The 21,376-nt window shown below is 53.3% G+C and overlaps 1 protein-coding gene across 2 annotated transcripts in view; it reads right to left on the minus strand.

Annotated features, from left to right (window-relative positions):
• The window catches only part of SEPTIN9 (septin 9), a 179,486-nt gene extending 158,165 nt beyond the window's left edge, over nt 1-21,321 (minus strand). The window contains exons 1-2 of one of the 2 annotated variants that reach the window (XM_003587484.6): nt 21,215-21,321; nt 1,050-1,106 (exon numbers count right to left, since the gene is read on the minus strand). In XM_003587484.6, the coding sequence (XP_003587532.1) occupies nt 1,050-1,106; nt 21,215-21,233 (76 nt within the window). In that variant the 5' untranslated portion in view covers nt 21,234-21,321. The remainder of the gene's footprint in view (nt 1-1,049; nt 1,107-21,214) is intronic. The other variant, XM_010816599.4, reaches the window with a different exon arrangement.
• Between the last annotated feature and the right edge of the window lie 55 nt (nt 21,322-21,376).

Here is a 21,376-nt window from a genome sequence, read left to right on the forward strand (position 1 = left end):
ACAGAGCGGCATCTGGGCAGCCCAGGGGTTAGCGGCCCATGTCTGCAGGGGGCGGAGCCTCCCCTTAACTGCGGACGTGATTCATTCCCCGACCAGAGGCCTCCTGCCTGCGTCACCCTTCCTGTCCCTCCCACACACTCGTGTGGAGGCCAGCCTGCACGTCCCTTGGCACCTCAAGTCCCACCCCTGACCCCCACTCCCTGCAAAGATCCATCCTCAGCCACCACTCAAGCCTAGCGGTACCCAGCCCACTGGCAGGGGTCACCTCCAGAGGGCGGACTTGGGGAGAGGTTGGGCTAGCCCCTGAAGTGGGCCCAGGAACATCTGGGTTCAGAATTCTGGGGTCCCAGAGAGCTGGCCTGGTCTGGAATTGTCTAATTTCATAGCCACCAGCCACATGACGATACGAAGTGGGAATTAATACAAAATAAAATTAGTTAAATTCTATGCAGATGAATGAATAAAACAGACAACGTACAGTTCAGGTGCTCCAGTCACGTGTGGCCAGGGGCCACGGTCCTGGATGATGCAGATATAAAATATTTCCACCAACACAAAAAATTCTGTGATCAAGAAGGTGGGGGCGTGGGCTCGGGGGGGTGGGCTTCAGTGGGACAACCCCTCCTTCTCCCTCTGCCCGTCCAACCTGGGTCTGGCACCCAGCAGGTCCCCAGCACACCCCTGTCATCTCCAAGGGGGGGCAAGTCCCTTCACCCCGGGCCCCAATGTCCTCTGACAAGAGGCCATGAATGGAGCTCAGGCCCTGGGCCTGGCCACTGGACGTGACCACAAAGATGTATGGTCAGTTCCTGTGATGACTACACCAGGGCTCAGGTCTGGGAGGCCGGAGACACCCAGAGGGGAGAAGTCACACAGACTCGGCGGGGGCACCAAAGTTGAGAGGTGGAGCCCGGTACCCCCTCCACCCCCTCCATCCCCACCCCTTGACCCAGGCCGGGTCATGGTTGGCAGAGTCTCTTCAGAGCCCATGAGCAGTAACTCCTGACCCCAGAGGAACCAAGTGGGCCAAGGCTGAACTAGCCACTTACCCGGGCCAGTTGGGTCACCAAGCTTCCGGAGACGGCCGCTGGAGGTCCGTGTGACTCCTAAAGACAGGGGCAGAGGGCAAAGGTCACCCAAGGCCACCAGAGGAAGGTTAACACTGGGCATATCCTCACCTTGGCTCCTGTCAGGGGGTTCAGAACCAGAAACCCACTCCTTGTGGGGCCAGAGGTCCTCCCAGGTAACACCTGGCCCCAGCGGCCACCTGCAGGAACAGCTTCCACCGTCTGGATGCGGACCAGGCACTGGGTCAAACCCTTGATGCACATTTTCCCACCCGACCCTTATTACCCCATTTTGCAGATGAGATAACCAAGTCTCAGTGGGGTTGCGTCACTTGTCTGAGGCTACACAGCTATGAGGAATTGAGCCCAGAACAAAGTGAAGTCCATCGAACTCCAAAACCTGGGCTGGGCTCCAGGGTGCCGGCTGCCAGGACTGTCTGCAGGATGAACAGGTGCTGGCACGGGTCAGGCACACGCCGGCTCCGGTACAACCCGCGTCTACCTTGTTGGGAACTGGGGTTTCCCTGTCCTGGGTCTGCAACACGAGGTAAGCCAGGCTGGACTGGGCAGAGTGGGGGGCGAGCTGTTCTCCTCCCTCCCTGCCCCCCAGGAGGGAGCCAGAACAGAGCTCCGGGTGAAGTCAGCCTCCTGCCTCCCTGCACATGCCCCTCGGCCCAGCGCTTGATCCCTGGGGAGGCTCAAGGCAGGCAAGTCCCAACTCGAGCAGATTTGCTGAGGTGCTAAGCCGACCAAACTCAAGAGGTCTCTAAGACGGGGAGGCAGGTGGCTGTCCTACTGCTGCCAAGGTCATGGTGCCCTGGGGTCTGCTGTCTGGGCGACCAGGGCAAGCCCAGCAGAAGCCTTCCCCGCGGACAACAACACACGCTGGAGAAGAACCTGCAGCCCAGGACGGGCCCAGGCTGGACCCGGACACCTGCCTGCAGCCTCCACCGTCTGACACGCACCCAGATTGCTAGAGTCAGACATGCCAGCTCCTCCCCTGCAGTCCGCCAGAGAGACTCATTCATTCATTCATCACTTACTGCACAAGCCCACTTCTAAACTATGACCGACCAGGAGTGAATGCAGTCAGCTTTGTTTTGAAAGTTTCCAGAGCCCTGAGCAGGGCAGCCTGCAGGCTTGGTCTTCCTGTCCAGCCCCAGGGACGCAGACAGTCGTCAGGTCTGCAGGATGACTCAACAGCTGACAACAAGATGGGAAGAGGGCTGTCTTTCAGGGCCTGGTGTTGGCAAATACCTGCCACTAAGCCCTGGCCTCCTTCAAGGCTGGGGAAGACCCCAAGACGGCCCCAGGTTGAGCTGAACTCACCTACCATGTAAATGGGCTTCCCTGGTGGCTCAGATGGTAAAGAATCTGCCTGCAATGTGGGAGACCTGGGTTTAATCCCTGGGTTGGGAAGATCCCCTGGAGAAAGGAATGGCAACCCACTCCAGTATTCTTGTCTGAAGAATCCCATGGACGGAAGAGCCTGGCAAGCAGTCCATGAGGTCGCAAAGAGTCAGACACAACTGAATGACTAAGACAGACACAGACACACACACACACACACACACACACACACACACTCCCCATGTAAACAACACTGCAAGAGACGCACTTGACTTGCAGTTCCCGAGAGTGGTGAGCACTGGGAGCTAGGGTGACTGGTAAGGCTTTGAGGAGATGAGGACTGGAGGGTCCTTGAAGGAGGGCCAGGTGGACACTGGGCTCCCACAGCCACTTCCAGCACCAAGGCTCCATGACAACCATGGGCTTTAGGTCCATTCTCCTACTCACTCAGTGTGACAGGCCCATGAGGCAGGTGCCACCACCCCATTTCATAGATGAGGGAAGTGAGGGTCAGAAGCCCTGAAGCTGTCAAAACTCCTACAAAGCCCCTGGCCCCACCCCAGCCATAACAGAGACCACTATGGTTGATTGTATGTGTCATTTTTAATCGGATCCCAGGGTGCCCAGATATTTGGCTAAACACTATTTCTGGCCTTGTCTGTGAGGGTGTTTCTGGATGAGATGAACATGTGCCTGGTGGTCTGGGAGAAGCAGATCATCTCCCAGTGCGGGCGGGCATCCTCCAGTCCCGAGAGGGCCTGAACAGAACAAAAGGCAGAGGGAAGGAGAATTCTCTCTCTGCCCGACTGCCTGAGCTGCAGCCCTGGTCTCCTCCTGCCCCAGGACTAGCATCGCCTCCCCTGGGTTCTCAGTCCTCAGACTTAGACTGAATCCACCAGTGGCCTCCCTAGGTGTCCAACTTGCAGAAGGCAGATGGTAACTGCACGAGCCAATTCCTCATCACTCCCTCCCTCTCTCCTACTAGAACTGTTGTTCTGAGGAACTTTGACTACCGCTGGCCTCACACAGCAGAGATGGGAGCATCCTTCCATGGGCACCCATGTGACACTGATGAAAAGTGATAAAGGCGAATCACCCTGCTGAGTGATAAAGGCAAATGGTGATTCCAGGCTGGCCCCGCCAGACAGGCTGGATGGAGCACAGGCTCTGACCTGTGGGGGCATGAGGTGTCGGCATCCGGCTCCCAGAATGCGGGGAGGAGAGGGCAAACCTGGAGTGGCTCTGATTCAAGAGCTGGGGGGAGAGTGAGGTGGAGGCAGGCGCTGCCCCCAAGGCTGCTGAGAGGACAGAAGAGTGAGCATGCGCACCCCTGGTGCCAGCTCCAGCCTCGTCTCCGTGATGGCTGCGACCTCCTCCACACCCTAACGGGGAGCTGCACTGCATTCAGTGACACAGGAGAATTCTCAACATCTGTCCCACCACCACCCCCAACATACACACACACACAATGAGCTGCTTGGAAGTCAGCTGTCTGGGCTGAGAGCGACAGCTGAGCCCACAAGCCCAGTGAATCCTCGATACGGAGACAGCGTGGTGTGGAATGGAGAAAGACCAGACCCCACATTCCTGTGGGTCGAGTCACTTCCGGTTGCACCTCCCCCCATGCCAGCTGGACGCCCACCCTCCCGGACAAAGATTTTAAAAAAAGAGAGAGAGACAAAAGGGTCCGTTCAGGTTAAACCCCAACCCCAGGCATCTGACCCCCAAGAACCAAACCCACAGTGGGGATAGAGCCATGTTAATAAGGAAGACAGCCCATGTCTCAGATGTCTTGGGTGGAGTTATGGTTTTATTTACAGTTTATTTTTCAGATTTCCCGAAATGTACGGCTGGTGCCAGGCAGCCCCTGGCACAGAGAAGATGCCAGGCCTGCTCCCTTAAAAAAGAAGGGGAGGCAGCCACCCAAGGTTCCCGAGCCTGGGGCCACCTCCACCAGAGCCCTGGAAGAAACCCCAAACCTACAGCAGCTGAAATTCAGTTCCTCGGACCTAACTCCTCAGGTCTGTGTCCGAGACCGGCGAACAGGTAGCCGGAAAAGCCTCCAAGACATCGAATGGCTCTCTCCAGGGGAGAACAGGGTGCTTTTTATGCGATTTTAAAATAAAACATACTCGGAAAGAGGGGAGATGATTTGAAGTTCAGCTCTCTGGCATCATCCCAAACCAAATTATTTGAGGGAGGCAGGAAAGCCTGCAGCCAGATGAACAGGGCTTGAATCCAGACCTCGCCAGGCACTCACTGTGGATCCCAGAAATGACCTCCCCTTTCCAAGCCTCAGCTTTCCCATCTGCAGAATGGGGACAGAAATGGGGATTACTCACAGGCGACTAAGACTAAATGAGGCCACATGTTGCAGGCACTTAGCACAGTGCCTGCCACAAAATAAACACTCAACAGATAATATCATTTTTAGGATATCAATGATATACTAATATAAATTATTATTATAATAATTATTGGGACCCTTCTGGTGGTCCAGTGGTTAAAAATCCACCTCCCAATACAGGGAACACAAGTTCGATCCCTGGTCAAGGAGCTAGATCCCATTCGTCTCAACAAAGACCAAAGATCTCGAGTGCTACAACTAAGACACAAAGCAGCCAAACAAATATTTTTTAAAAAAGAAAAGAGGCTTGGCTGCAGCCCTGTTTAAAAATATATATATATATATATAATATGACTAGAGAAGGAAATGGCAACCCACTCCAGTATTCTTGCCTGGAGAATCCCATGCACAGAGCAGCCTAGAGGGCTATGATCCACGGGGTCGCAGAGTCAGACACAACTTAGGGACTAAACCACCATATTATACGACAGCCACATACATACACCAGCCTGGACCCAGGGATTTACAGTCGGACATTCACAACCGCTGGCTGCCCTGTGCTTATGCATTTAAACAAAATGTAAGTTATAACCATGGAGAAGGGAACGGCTACCCACTCCAGTATTCTGGCCTGGAGAATTCCACGGACTGTATAGTCCATCGGGTCACAAAGAGTCGAACACGACTGAGCGACTTTCACTTTCAAGTTATAACCCACGCACCTTGCACGTTGCAGCCAGGGTGCTGCTACCGCAAGAAGAGCTACCAGAAGTCCTATTGGATTCCCTGCCAACTAAGGGAAGCTGACAGCCCTCCCAGCCTCTAGGATGGACTGCTCATTAGAGGAAGCCAGGACAGGGTCTGTGATCCAGAGAAAACAGTGACGATTTGGGGGCTGTGAATCCCAGTGAGATCCCATACTTGCCCCTCTGCCCCCGAAACTCCCCATCTGGCACCTGTGCTCACCTAGGCAGGGCCAAGGCCACTTCCCAAGTGTTCACGAGCTATAGGCCAGTGACGAACACTAGTCAGGTTTCACACGTGGAGGCCACAAGATTAAAATACACTTCTGGGACTTCCCTGGTGGTCTACTGGTTAAGAATCTGCGCTTCCGTTGCAGGGAGCGTGGGTTCAGTTGCTGACAGGGAACCTAGGATCCCACATGCCACACAGCACAGACAAAAAATAAATTAATTTAAAAAAAAAGAAACACTTCAGATCAGATGAAGCAAAAAATAGGAGGAAGCTGTGAGTAGGGACAGGACTCACTGCTGGTCCGTGTCCCAGAGTGAATGAAAACACAGCATTTCAATCAGGAAAGGTGGCCAGACACAGAGATGGGGCTCCTTGGTCCTTGAGAGAAAGGGGCTGAGCCACTGTCCCACCCATGATCGAGGTGGCCAGGGGCAGGGGGAGGATAGCTGGGGTGCTCTGGGGAGCATTGCCTTGTAAAACTACCATGGGGTGGAGAGCCATTACTGCAGCCTGATGGCAGAGCCCACGCCCAGGTAAACAGCCCTGCATTCTCCCTGACCCTTCACCATAGACCAGCCAGGTGCCCCTCAACTGGGCAGACCAGTGCTGGCCCCCCAAGTCTAGGGGCCTGGATGCCTATCTCATGGGCGTTCCCTGTGCATATAATTTGGGGAGTCTGGAAAAGAGAGAGAAGGACACAGTTACTGTGAAGACCTCTTATATTTTTTCCTTTCAGCCAAATTTTTATGAGAGAATCTGGCAAAATGCTAGATTAAATGTGCACTGGGAATCTAAACAGACTCTGGAGCTACTGTATTATTGTTTAGTTGCTGAGTCGTGTCTGAGTCTTTTGCGACCCCATGGACTGTAGCCCACCAGGCTCTTCTGTCCATGGAATTTTCCAGGCAAGAATACTGGAGTGGGTTGTCATTTCCTCCTCCAGGGGATCCTGCTGACCCAGGGATCGAACTCACGTCTTCTGCATTGGCAGACGGGTTCTTTACCACTGAGCCATCAGGGAAGCCCAGTGTATTATTATTATATTAGTGACAGGGGACTTCAGGCACCATCATCTCCTATTGGGGTCGCAGAGCCACTGTCCCACCCATGATCGGGGTGGCCGTCCTCAACCCCTCTGGGGTCTCACACACCCCAGACATCTTAAGCCAAGGAGGGGGCAGAGCAGGAATCAGGCTGTCCCCGGGGGAGGGTGACGTGGCCACACGCACACACGCACACACACATCCTTTGCTCTAGTGCCAGCAACGCATGGGACCGGGCAGCCCTTCCCAGCCAGAAAGTCACCATTTTCTCAAAAGGGAGCTTTGCAGGAAGGAGCACCGTGCACACTCGAGCACAAACACCCATCTTCAATAACGACAGGAGATTATCTGCGGAAAGGAATCAATACTCAATTTTTTCTTAAGAATCACACGAGTCCCTCCGGAAAGGACAAAGTCATTTGGACCTTGGCCAGGAGCCTCCTGCCACTCCGGCTGCCCCCAGCACCACAGTCTTCCCCTCCCCTGAGGTTCCTGTGCTCACAGAGGCTGTGAAGAGCTGTCTGGATCAAAGCCAAGGGCTTCAGCTGGCAGTGAAGAGTCCCATTCCAGGCTTATCTTCAGAGGAACCTGAGATAAGGAGATAAGCCTCCTTCCTCTTCTCCCTCTTCTGCCCTTCGCCTTTGCTGCCCACTGAGGTGTGCACTCAACAGGTGAGCAGGGCAGCCTTCCTCCTCCCTCCAGGCTGGCAGCTGGGGCTGCGGATTAAAAGGAACCTCAAGGATTCAGCCTTGCTGACCTGCTCCGGCATAAGACTAAAAAACTGCAGAAAGTTCCGTTTTCAGCAAAGCTTGGGGTCTCAAAGCCACAGGTTCTAGTCCCTTCTCTGACTTCTGCCCTGACCTGCCATTCCCCTTTTCAAGTGGAGGGAGTGCTCCTGGCCCACAGCCCACCCAGCTGCAAAGCCCCAGCCCAAAGGGGGCCTAGCCCTTGATGCTGACGGCTAGGGTGGGGCCAGGCAGAGCCACACCCAGGGGAGAGTAAGCGACACCAGGGTGCAAATCTGCCTCCAGCTCTCAGTGCATCGTCAGGTAAGTTTTTAGTCTTTCTAAGCCTCGGTTTCCACCCCTACAAAATGTAGACTCATGAAAATATTGGTGAGCATCTCCTCTGTACCAGGCACTGTGTAAGGAGATGGGGACACAGCCGTGACCAACAGTGAGCTGGCCACCCTCTTGGTGGCGCTCCCGGCCCAGCGGGGAGGCAACACGGATACCACAGGCCGAGGAAGTGCCTGCAGAGGGCCTGGGTCATCACCGCTAGAGGCCAAGTTCATCACATGACATCAGTGCTGACCAAGAACGCACGGGGCCCTTCCCTTGAGGGTTCACCAGCCCTGGGCATCTGCACTCTGGGTCCCATTCACATAAAAGACCCTGCCATCCAAAATACACGATACTTGGGAATTCCTGGTGGTCCAGTAGTTAGAACTCCATGCTTTTGCTGCCAAGGATATGGGTTCAATCCCTGGTCAGAAACTAAGATCCCACAAGCTGAGGGGCACAGCCAAATAAAAACAACACAAAAGCATGACAGCTAAGTCTGAATTTCAGCTAAACAACAGATAATTTAAAGCAGAAATGTACCCTTCATCCTTCTCCCTTCCCAGGCTCTCTTCAGTGGCAGAGGAGTTGACCTCTGCAGGCTGAGGTCTCTGGGTCCCCAGGTCTACAGCCTTTTGGCAGGATTCCACCTATAGGAGGAGACTGGAAGGTGAGAGTCAGGGAGAACCAGGGTAGATCTTTCCCTTGGAAGGTTTCTCCAACAGCAGATTTTGTCTGCTCTGCAGCTGCAGCTCCAGCCAGGCAGGTTCACCTTCGGGCAGATTCACCTTCGTCCAGCGTTCCATCAGGTAACCCTGATCCCTGGACTCTGATAACACGCCTTCCTCCCTCTGATCCTTTGATGGGGGGCGGATGGGGAGTAATGACTTCTCCCCTGCTGATCTCTGATTGTCTCCAAGAAGCTAAGAAACATCAAACACCAGGGTTCTTAGTTCAGGTACATCCCACTTCAAGGTACTTGACAAGGGCCATAGAAATACGTTCACACAGTCAAGTGTTTTTGCAAAATTTGCAAAATGGAATAAATTTTAACCCCAGTCAGCTACGATTGCTTTCTCCTGCTCAGAGTTCCTGCCCCCTGTCCTTTCTCCAGTGGAGGGGTGGCTGGCCTTCGGGGGCTCCTGCTGGTGAAAAGCAGAATTGGGAGAACAGTTCGGCTCTCAGTGGGCTTTATTTACAAGGTTTACAGTTATTTCCGTGCATAGTTAAGTGACTGCTCGTCACCCCCATGTTAAGGCCAGGAATACTCCTACTTACTTTCCCAAATCTACTGTGCAAAATCTGAAGGAATAAGATAGGAATGTGTCTGCTGTATTTAAAATGGATACTAACAGGGACCTACTGTAGAGCCCGTGGAACTCTCCTCAGTGTTCTGTGGCAGTCTGGATGGGAGGGGAGTTTGGGGAAGAATGGATACAGGTATATGGCTGAGTCCCTTCGCTGTTCATCTAAACCTGTTGCAACATTGTTAATTGGCTATACCCCAATACAAAATTAAAAGTTAAAAAAATTATAATAAAATAAATGGACAAAAAGATATGAATGTGTCCTGCAGTACCTGTTGCCAGAAAAATGTGGGCAAGTGTGGGAGAGCAAGACCTGAAGCATATGGAGCCAGAGGTGGTTTGGTCGCTAAGTCGTGTCTGACTCTTGTGATCTCATGAACTATCGTTCACCAGGCTCCCCTGTCCTTGGGATTTCCCAGACAAGAATACTGGAGTGGGTTGCCATTTTCATCTCTAGAGGATCTTTCCGATCCAGGGATTGAACCCTGGTCTCCTGCAATGCAGGCAGATTCTTAATGATGGAGCCACCAGGGAAGACCTAGCCAGAGGCTGATCTGTGGGAAATTATTCCAGTCACCAAATATAACATTGTAAGCAGAGAATCCAATTCTCTTCAACTCAAAACAGAAAGTATCTCTGGTCATAAAAAAATGTAATAATGTACCACATAAAGTCGTGGCTTCCCAAGTGGGAAGAACCTGCCTGCCAATGTGGGAGACATAAGAGACTCAGGTTTGATCCCTGGGTAGGGAAGATCCCCTGGAGGAAGGCACGGCAACCCACTCTAGTATTCTTGCATGGAGTATCCCCATGGACAGAGGAGCCTGGTGGGCTACAGTCCATGGGGTCGTAAACAGTCAGAGACGACTGAAGCAACTTAGCACACATGCAAACCACGTACAGTTACAAATGCCCTGTACTTGTCTCTTTCTTTCTGGATGGGAATCACATGAAAACGGAATTTATCAGAATTCTTGTGTTTATAGGATGAAAAATTGCAGCAGGTGCCACAAGCTCTGAGTTAAGGTACCCTTTTTCACACATCCCAACAACCAAAAGTAAAAATTAAAAAAAAAAAATTATTTGGCCACACTGCACAGTATGCAGGATCTTAGTTCCCCAACCAGGGATCAAACCCGTGTCCCCTGTAATGGCAGGGCAGAGTCTTAATTACTGGACCCTCCCCGCTCAACCAGGGAAGTTCCTAAATTTTGATTAACTAAGAGATGAATTATCTTTCTAGTCTCTCAGTAAAAAACCATATTACACAGTCATCATATAAAGAAGTGATCAAGCAGTGTTCAGCCAAAAAATACAGGGAAATAAATTACTTTGGAGAGACAGGACAAGTAGTTGATTAATAAAAAAAAATAATAATATTAGCTTTCTGAATTGGGAGGATGCTTATGAAATTTGCCCACTGTTTAAAATTTATAATCTCAAATGTCTTTTCTCATTCTCAACAAATAAGTGAAAGTGAAGTTGCTCAGTCGTGTCCGACTCTTTGCGACCCCGTGGACTGTAGCCCACCATGCTCCTCCGTCCATGGGATTCTCCAGGCAAGAATACTGGAGTGGGTTGCCATTTCCTTCTCCAGGGGATCTTCTTGACCCAGGGATCGAACCCAGGTCTCCCGCATTGCAGGCAGATGCTTTAACCTCTGAGCCACCTGGGAAGCCCCAATTGTCTCAACAAATAATTCCATGCGTATTGTTAAAGAGCTGTTATAAACCCCACACACACACCTGGCTGCCTATTTGTGCCCTATGGCTTCTCCATCTTCTGTACATTTAAGTCCTTCTGTTCTAAATCCTGGAGTGGTTTTTATTTCCTGGTTAGACCCTGGTTCACATGCCATGAGCAAACTGTTCACATGAGAAAGATGAGCAGACTAACAAAGTAGGGCCCACGGACCAAGGGGGAAATTGTGGATAAGGTGGAGGATGGTTAGCGATCAGAAACCAATGACAACAACAAAAGGGGCAGCAAGGGGACACCCCGGAATATGAGAAAGGCTGAACCATCCTTTGAGTCCTCCTGCCTAATGGGCAGCAGGTCACCAAAGAGGCGGATGTGTCTCACTCAACCTGTCAATGCTCATGAGATTAAATCCAAGGATACTCACAGGGAGGTGTGATCGGGGACTGAGGGGCAGAGGCCCTGGGAGGGGAGCTGGGAGGGGAGAGAAACAAAAGAGCAGCCACGGAAGGTCGGCCGGACAGGCAGCACTGTGGCCTGGCCTGGGGAGCCTGAAGGTTCCAGAAGAAACTGCGGCCCAAGTAACCCGGCAGCAGAATGAAGGATCTCCAGGAGAGGTGGCTGCTTACCTGGGGGCAGGTGGCCCATCTCTAAGACTAAGGCATGCCCAAGGAAGCAAGGAAACCCCCTCCAGCAACCTGTAGGGGCCAAAGAAGAGAGGGAGAGGAGAGGTGGGGGCCGGGGGGGGGGGGCAGTTGGCATCATATGCCAGCCAGAGAGAGGAACTGCAGACTGTAGGCAACAAGGCAGATCTTTTAAAGGACAAGTAAACCCTGGGACTTCTCAGCGGCTATAAGCAGGCTGATAGTTGGGGCAAATGGCATTTTCTGTTCATTAAAACTCTTAATAACTGCTGCGTTGAGAACCCTTGCTTGGAACTTCTCTGGCAGCTCAATGGTAAAGAATTCACCTGCCAACGCAGGCTCGATCCCTGAAATGGGAAGATCCCACAAGCCTCAGAGCAACTAAGCCCGCACAACGCACCACAACGACTGAGCCTGTGCCCTCAGAGCCGGGGAGTTGCGACTACTGAGCCCCCGTGCCCCGACCACTGAAGCCCCAGCGCCCTAGAGCCCGTGCTCTGCAACAAGAGAAGCCACCGCAATGAGAAGCCTGCACACCACGCTCCCCACAACTAGAGAAAAGCCCGGGCAGCAACGAAAATCCAGCACGGCCAAAAATAAATAAATAACATTGTATAAAGAAAAGAACACTTGTCTGGTTTCTGGAGCCATCCCAGGAATGCTGGGAATCATCTTGGGCAGTATTTTATTAAATTAATTGCCTCCAAAAATTTCCAGTATCCAGCCAGTCCGTGTCTCACAGCTGTAAGCACGGCTACTGTTGTAAGCACGGCTACTGTTAACATCTCCAGCTCAGCACAGCATTCTCGGTTGAGGGTCACGGACGCCCACCACCAAGGAAGAGCGCCAGCATCCGCAGACCGTTCAAGCGCTCTGGCGAGAGGATGGCTAAGTAAATTCGGCAACACCCACTCTGAAGAGCCATTCAAACTGTAATTAGGGGATCCATGCATGGGATCTGATTTTCATGTGAAAAGAGCAGAATTAAAGATGATCTGCAATGGAACAAAATAGAAAGCCTAGAGATAAATCCACGCACATATGGACACCTTATCTTTGACAAAGGAGGCAAGAATATACAATGGATTAAAGACAATCTCTTTAACAAGTGGTGCTGGGAAAACTGGTCAACCACTTGTAAAAGAATGAAACTAGAACACTTTCTAACAGCATACACAAAAATAAACTCAAAATGGATTAAAGATCTCAACGTAAGACCAGAAACTATAAAACTCCTAGAGGAGAACATAGGCAAAACACTCTCCGACATACATCACAGCAGGATCCTCTATGACCCACCTCCCAGAATATTGGAAATAAAAGCAAAAATAAACAAATGGGACCTAATTAAACTTAAAAGCTTCTGCACAACAAAGGAAACTATTAGCAAGGTGAAAAGGCAGCCTTCAGAATGGGAGAAAATAATCGCAAATGAAGCAACTGACAAACAACTAATCTCAAAAATATACAAGCAACTCCTACAGCTCAACTCCAGAAAAATAAACGACCCAATCAAAAAATGGGCCAAAGAACTAGACATTTCTCCAAAGAAGACATACAGATGGCTAACAAACACATGAAAAGATGCTCAACATCACTCATGATCAGAGAAATGCAAATCAAAACCACTATGAGGTACCATTTCATCCCAGTCAGAATGGCTGCGATCCAAAAGTCTACAAGCAATAAATGCTGGAGAGGGTGTGGAGAAAAGGGAACCCTCTTACACTGTTGGTGGGAATGCAAACTAGTACAGCCACTATGGAGAACAGTGTGGAGATTCCTTAAAAAACTGGAAATAGAACTGCCTTATGATCCAGCAATCCCACTGCTGGGCATACACACTGAGGAAACCAGAAGGGAAAGAGACACGTGTACCCCAGTGTTCATCGCAGCACTGTTTATAATAGCCAGGACATGGAAGCAACCTAGATGTCCATCAGCAGACGAATGGATAAGAAAGCTGTGGTACATATACACAATGGAGTATTACTCAGCCATTAAAAAGAATACACTTGAATCAGTTCTAATGAGGTGGACGAAACTGGAGCCTATTATACAGAGTGAAGTAAGCCAGAAAGAAAAACACCAATACAGTATACTAAAGCATATACATGGAATTTAGAAAGATGGTAACAATAACCCTGTGTACGAGATAGCGAAAGAGACACTGATGTATAGATCAGTCTTATGGACTCTGTGGGAGAGGGAGAGGGTAGGAAGATTTGGGAGAATGACATTGAAACATGTATAATATCATGTATGAAATGAGTCGCCAGTCCAGGTTCAATGCACAATACTGGATGCTTGGGGCTGGTGCACTGGGACGACCCAGAGGGATGGTATGGGGAGGGAGGAGGGAGGAGGGAGGAGGGTTCAGGATGGGGAACATATGTATACCTGTGGTGGATTCATTTCGATATTTGGCAAAACTAATACAATATTGTAAAGTTTAAAAATAAAATTAAATTAAAAAAAATAAAGATGATGTGTACAGAGAATATGCAACACTCTGAAAAAACATTATATCCCTTTGATAATTAAATCAAACAATACGAATTATCAAACAATACGACCGGTGCGTGTGGAAACAAGTCCAAAGGGAACCCAAAAAACAATGTTGTAACCGATGGGATTGGAGAATCTGTCCTTTTAATTTCCTGTTCACATTGTTTGGTAACAAGTAACAAACAAGATTACCTGGGGCTTCCCAGGTGGCTCAGTGGTAAAGAATCCGCCTACCAATGCAAGAGATGCCAGAGACGTGGGTTCCATCCCTGGGTCGGGAAGATTCCCCCGGAGTAGGAAATGGCAACCCACTCCAGTGTTCTTGCCTGGAAAATCCTATGAACAGAGGAGCCTGGCAGGCTACAGACCACGGAGTCACAAAGACTTGGACACGACTGAGTGACTGAGCTTCACCACCATGAACAAAACGAACAACTAAAGGAAAAAAGGCAAGAGAGAAAGAAGAGATACACAGTGTCTTTTATAAAGTTTTCCTTTTTAAAAGTAAAGTAAGGCACAGGCTTGGCAGCTAGAGCGTCAGGCCCCAGGGACCAGGAAAACGCTGCTGCCTGGAAGATCCTCTCCCCACGGCTCAAGAGTTTGTTCACCACCCCTCGGGGCCCCTGACATGGACCGGAAGTCTACCTCCCCTGCTCCGGCCACCTATGTGCACGCGGCTGTCATTCCACCACCTGGCGTTGTCCCCACGACATCTACACTGGGTAACCTCTGCACGAAAACCCAACACCTGCGCCTGAGCCCTGCATCTAGAGTCCAAGTCACCTGTTCATTAATGAGGTTTGCAAACCACCCCCTGACAGCCCTCCGGGTTGATTAGCCCAGTCCTTCGGCTGGAAGACGACAGGGGTTGTATTTAATAAACCACTTCCAAGTGGCTTTGGGTTACAGGAGCCTTACTCTCTGGCTGAGCCCCGATCCTGGTGGAAACAGGAGGCACAGTCCAAGGGAGGGCTGTGAAGGCCCCAGGATGTGGATCAGATTGATTGGCAGGACAAGCCCAAGGCAGCCCGCCAGCTCGCCTCTGCCCAGGTCTGCCCAGCCCCTCCTGGTAACCATGTTTGTGGGAGTGATCCCCGGCCAGGCTGCCCCAACACGCCTGGCCCAGCCGAGACAAGGGGCCCAGGCACACTCTCAGGGAGGTCTAGGGTGGACGCAGCCAGCCCTGGTTCCCAGGTACAGCCTTGAGGGACCCCGCAGGCCAGTCACAGCCAAGGCTTCACAGTACACCTACCCTTGAAGAGCTCTGGGGGGAACAAGGCCTCCCCAGGAACCAGAAAGAAGGCAAAGTCACCCGCATCTCTCACGGGGATCCCTCTTGCCTCGGTCCGGCCTCTGAAACCCTGGGCCAGAGAGGGCACTCCTTCCTGGGGAGGGGGTGATCTGGCCCTTCTCACCCCACCCAGCACTTCCAGGGGCCCTTGGGAAGCTGGGGGCCACACATGCAGGCCGGAGCAGCCATCCAGGGTTCCTCTCCGCCGTCACAAAGCCAGCATTGCTCAGAGGATGACCAGGACTCGAGCTCCGTCCAGAGAGGGCAGGCAGCCGGCTGCCCTGTGCGCTGGGATCATCTTCCTCTCCCCCTTCCTATCCCAGAGGCTTGCAGGCTGCCAGCAGTCACGCTTCGCAGAACCAGGTCAGATTAGGCCCGGAACAAAGCTCGGTTGTTGCAAGGCTTCCAAGAGGCCACTGACAGCAGGACGCCCGGAGCCGCCTCCCCCTCCCCTGGGCAGCGCCTCAATGCCCCCCCTTCACGTGGGCTGCAAATGGACCCGGCCCCCAGGGTAGGGACAGGGAGATAAGGCAGGGAGAAACTGGGCTGGGAGCAGAAGGCCACAGTCAACCCAGGAGACCCGAGGCCAGGACGCCCTTCCAGAGCGGTGCTGAAAGCCACCAGCCCGCAGGAAGGAGCCAGCCCTCAGCAACGCCCAGCAGACTCTTCTAGGAAGAATAACTGAACCTACAGGGAGGCTCGAAACAGGACAAGAACTTGCAAAATGGGCACCCCCAGCTCAGACCAGCTGCTCCAGCAAAACCATGGGTACTTCGCCTCTTGACAGAGTTTCTGGGCCCAGTTACAGCTGCCCAACAGGGAAGGGGCAGGCTGACCAGCTACCGGCTTCAGGGATCCTTCAGTTCTCCTGTCAAACTCAGGGACCCATGGCCCCAGGCCTGACCTCAGGACCCCCGGCCCCAGAGGCCTGTGACCAGCAGGACAGGCTCCCTTCCATCAGTGCTTCTGGACAGGCAATATCTTGTAGCTGCCATGGGGACTCACTGGCCAAGGTCTCTGCTGGAGCACTGTGGGGTCTGTAACCTTGCGTGCTCCTCTTTGGGTCCCCAGGGGCATCCCCAGCCACTCATACCCACCGATCCCCCATGAGTCCCCTGACGATGCCTATGGCTGGGGTGTTCCAAAGTTACAGCTCCAGGAACTTCCCCGGTGATCTAGTGGTTAAGAATTCACCTTGCAATCAGGGTATGCAGGTCTGAGCTGTGAGGGGGGAGCTAAGATCCCGCGTGCCGCAGAGCAAGTAAGCCGGCAAGCCACAACTAGAGAAAGCCCGCATGCCACACGGAAGACCCAGCAGAGTCAAAAAAAAAAATTATAAAAAAACAAAGCAATAGCTCCTGTAGGGGTGCAGGAACCCAGCATGTCACCTCCCTCCCCACCCACCACTTAACCCCCCCACCTGCCCCTCCGCCCCCCAAGGCCTGGGACCTCTCTCTGCAGCCCCCCTCCCCCAGGCAAGGCCACCAGCGGGATCCGCCCAGGAACTGGTGCTCAAGGCCCCAGGGGCCGGGCCCTGTGCCGTAGTGTGCTGAACCCTTCTTATCAAGTACATCTTAAGCAAACTGCAGAGCCCACACAGCGCTGCTCATGGACAAACAGCAGTGCATGCAGAAACAAGGTCCCACCCCCAGGTCCCATCCCTGTGGGGCCTGGGATGGGCAGGGAGTCTCAGAGGACGGTGGCCCAAGAAGCTGGGCGGAGGATGATGGGGGGTGCCTTTTCCGGCTGTTGGGGTCCCTGGTGAGATGCCCTCTGTTGACACTCACACACAGGAGCTCCGGGCACATGGCCGGCCCATCCTTCCACCTTGAGGGGCCATCTCGTGCCCTTTCTGCACCGGGGCTCACCCAGGGGTTTCCAGGACGGTGGGTTGTCTCAAACTCAGGTGCATTGCCAGATGCGTGGCACTCCGTGTTTGGAACCCCTCTGGGCAGGCTGGGGAGATGCTGACAGGCAGGTGGCTTTGGCAGGGGGTGGAGGGGGGGCAGTGGGGGAAGAGGTGAGCCCAAGGGGTGGGCAGATAACTGCCAACAGGCTGAGGAGGGGAGGGGCCGCAGGATCAGGCTCCGCCAGCTCCCCAAGGACTGAGAGGGCCTCTGGGTCCATAAGGGTCTGGGACCCTAGGCACCAGTCCAATGGAGGCGTAGACAGACTGCCCGAGGTGGCTATTTCTCTCCGCCCAGGTCCCTGCAGGAGCCCAAGCGAGCCAGCAGGCTGGGACCTGAGGAGGCAGAGGTGCGGCAGCCAGAGTGGGGCGGAGGGGCAGGGCCAAAAGAGGAAGGAACCGGCCTTCCACCCGTGCTCCTCGCCCTCACCCCTGGCTCCCGCTCCAGGACTTGCTCCTCTCCTCTCCGCTTCCCAGAACTCAGCTCCCCAAGCGCTGGGCGTGGGGAAGACTGCTCTACCGGCTAATCTCTCGAACTGCAGCCTCCCGCCCTGCCCAGGGCTCTGCGTAGCAAGTGCAAGAGCTTTTCAACCTTCGGTAGGCCAGGTACTGCTTCGGAGATCTCCTGAAAGTCACCAAGCATCTCCGAATGATTCCCCAAGTGCACACCAGCTGGATTTTATTCTGCATTTCTGTGGCTCGTGGACCTCAGCTAAGCGCCCTGAGCACTGAGAATTCCCAGGGGATCCGGGGCCACTGAAGGCACAGTGGCACAGTATGCCACCAGAAGTCCCAAATTCAGGACACCGGAAAGGTTTCGACAGCAGCCCGCTCTGACACCAAGGGGCTGAGGGGGAAGCCTGGGCCACAATTCTGGTCTCCAAACCAACAGAGGCCCAGGGAGGGTGCCAGCAGCCTCCTCAGGCATCCTGGCAAAGCTGGTGACACACAGCCTCGGTGTGTGTGCTCCCTGCGAGTGATAAGGATAATGAAGCGAGTTACGAATGGCGCAGGCATTCAAGCCTTTCACGCATGAGCTCATTTCATCGTTACAACAAATCAGCATTGCCCCTGTCTACCAGATGAGGCAAACGAGACACATGACAAGGTGGAGGAGGTGGCAGCCTAGGATTTAACTCCGGGAGCCCGTGCTGTGAACCACTGAGCCACACTGCCCGCAGCTCTGCCTGGCTGGAACACCGAGCGAGGCGCATCCAGGAAGCGCCTGGAGCAGAACTGGAACTGCCAGACACAGAGCTGTTCCCACGCAAGCCCCTGGCACCCTGCAGCCTCAGTGGGCACTCACTCTATTCCCCACCTAGAAGGACCCTCTTTATTCTCCACCTTCTCAATGCTGCTGATTCTCCAAGGCCCACTCAATCCCGGCTCCCCCAGAAACCTCCCCTACCCAGGGCAATCCGGTAGCTTTTGGAGACTGCACCGCTGGGGTGGGGGGGTGTTAACTAGCCAGGTTAACACTCTGCATCCTGCCTCCCATGAGAATGCAGCTTGCCTGCAAACAATGCCCACGTCTTTCCATCATCTTTGTACCCTCAAGGCCCTGGCTGCACAGGCCCCGTGCCTAATGCAGGTCCAGTGAGTGTTTATCTAAGGCACTCAGGATCCCCTCAAACATATTTTTAAAATTCCTCCCTTTTCAGAGACTCGTGAGCGCTCAAGCCAGCTCTACTGAGAACATATTTGATTTTTTTCTTTCTTTTTTAGCGTTTAAACAACAACATTTATTATTTACTTGGCTTAGATGGGTCTCAGTTGCAGCATGTGAGATCTAGTTCCCCAACCAGGGATCGAACCCAGGCAGATCCCCTGCTCTGGGAGCGCAGAGTCTTAGCCACTGGACCACCAGGGAAGTCTCTCAATTTATTTCTGAGCCCACAAATAGGTCCCAAAGGAATAATCCCACTCAATCCAGGTGAAAAATAAAAGCGCTCCTGGTTGGCTGTCCTTGAATTTTTTGACACTGGGGATCCTTCACAGTTTGATGCTTTTCCTAATTTCAGGGCACTGATGCTACATGGGAGTCAGTCTGACTTTGCAACGAGAGAGGGCACCAACAGAACTGGACCCCCCTCAGGAGGGGACCAAGCGGCCACCCTGCCCCTGGGCAAGCCCCCTCCAGCCCAACCCCACACAACGGCAACAGAGTGACCCAGCTTGCCTTGGACCATCGCCAGGAGGAGAAGCTGGAAGAGGTCCAAGCTCTCCCAGGCCCGTCCTCGAGGGCCCTGCCCCTTCAGGTAAACACCAGAGACAGGGAGGCTGCCTTTACAAGAGCTGGTTCCTACCCACCTGTGAACACTACTTTGAAACCTTCCTCTTTTTTTTTTTTTCTTTTTTTTAATTTGCCAGGGCAGGAGGGAGCGGGCATGGAAAAGACACATCCAGCCTGCCTCAGAGGCCCTCTTGCATCTGTGTAGGAGGGTCTCAAAGTCCCCCTAGGAAAAGGCCAGCTCACCAGGGGGACTCTGGTGGCCAGACTGATCAGCAGAAGGCAAAGTGTGAGGAGCCAAGGGCAAGAGCCAGCTGGTGTCCCTGGGTCACACCGGGCTGTTGAACTCAGGGGAAGGGCGATGCCCACAACCATCTCAAGTATGTGGAACACGTTGGAGAGAAAGGCCCAGCGCCGAACCCTCGCCTATGCCACCTGGAAGCCCCCTCCTCCCCCACCATTACATCAACGCCCCCACACTCCAGGGAGGGAGCTGTGTTCAGGATGGGTGAGGGCCATGCTGTTTGCAACAGGAGGTGAAAGTTGAAATTCTAAGCCACTGACCCGGAAGGCCCTTTTAGGGGAAGTTCTGAGTAATTCTCTTTGAGACGAGTTATTCTTTATTACTTGTTTTGTTTCTGAAAAACATGGAAAACAGGAGAAGACTGGGAAAATGTCCCAAAGGCAGGGGGATGGCCCAAAAGACCTCTTCAGCTCCAACTAAGTACCGTGACTCTGTCCTCTTATCAAGAAAAATTAATTCATGAGTCCTTGGCAGAAAACTTCATGTCCAAGTAGATTAAGGGGAAGAACATGAAGAGAAATTTTGCAGGGTTAGCACAAGAAGAGATGCCGTTTATAACTTGACCACTAAGGAAGACAAAGGATCCGGCCTGGATCCTTTGGGGAAAATCACAAATTAAAAAAACAAAGGGAAAAAAGAACAGATCTAGATTCCCCTTAACAAGACCTTCAAGGCTTGTGACCTCAGTTTACCCATCCTCAAAATGGAACTTCAGAGTACCCAAGGGGAAAATGCTTATGAAGGATCCTGAGTGCATGGTGGGAACTGGCCAGGCCCCTTCACCTGTCAAGCCTGCTAGTGAAGCTGGGATGCCAGCAAACCAAAAGGCATCCTGACACCCTAAAGGTGAACCCGAGTGGGCTGCAGGTGTAGCTGGATAGTCCCATTTGGGAATTTCCGGTGCTCCATTGGGTAGAGGAATAACAGGAATTCACCTGAAGAAAGGATGCTAAGACCTGGACCACCAGTCCTAGAAGCTGACCCCAAGGAAATCATCCACAGCCCCCTCCCACGCACTCATACGCACGGAGGGGGACCCAGAACGCCCGGACTCTCGGCCCCTGTCAAGTCAGCGATTCTGGAGAAGGTACAAGGGGAAAGGAGGGGGAACCGGAAGGATGGCCAGCCCAGGGCAGCGGCTCCCACAGTGGCCCCTCCAGACGCCTGAGCGAGTAGTGGCCGACAGACGGGGGCAGGAGACTCTCCGCCAAGGTCAGAATCGGGGCCCAACCGTCTTGGGGGTCAGAGAGTTCGAGCACCCTGACTCCCCAGGACACCAGTGGTCTCGGACTAGCGCGCGGGCCGAGACCCTGGAGCGCCGACGTAGAAGCAGAGGAGAAAAATGTGGTGGGGGGGCCCAGCGTCTGGTCAGCGATCCCGATCCGGGGTGCAGCTGCGTCAGCTGGCCGGTGGGACGCCCCACACCTCAGAGCTTGCCCCGGGACCCCGACCTCCCCCTGCCCGCTCCGGGCGCGGCGCCCACCTGTGTAAGACTTCTTCATGGTGCCGTCGCGGCCGCCGCTCCCAGCAGAGTGTGGCGGGGAGGCCGTGGGGCTCGCGCTCCCAGGTCGCTAATCCCGGGCCGGGAGTGGGAGGGGTGAGGGCCGGGAGGAGGGGTCGGGCCCGGCCCCGCCCCGGCCCGGCC

Source organism: Bos taurus, chromosome 19 (assembly GCF_002263795.3).
Source record: "Bos taurus isolate L1 Dominette 01449 registration number 42190680 breed Hereford chromosome 19, ARS-UCD2.0, whole genome shotgun sequence".
NCBI lineage: Eukaryota > Metazoa > Chordata > Mammalia > Artiodactyla > Bovidae > Bos > Bos taurus.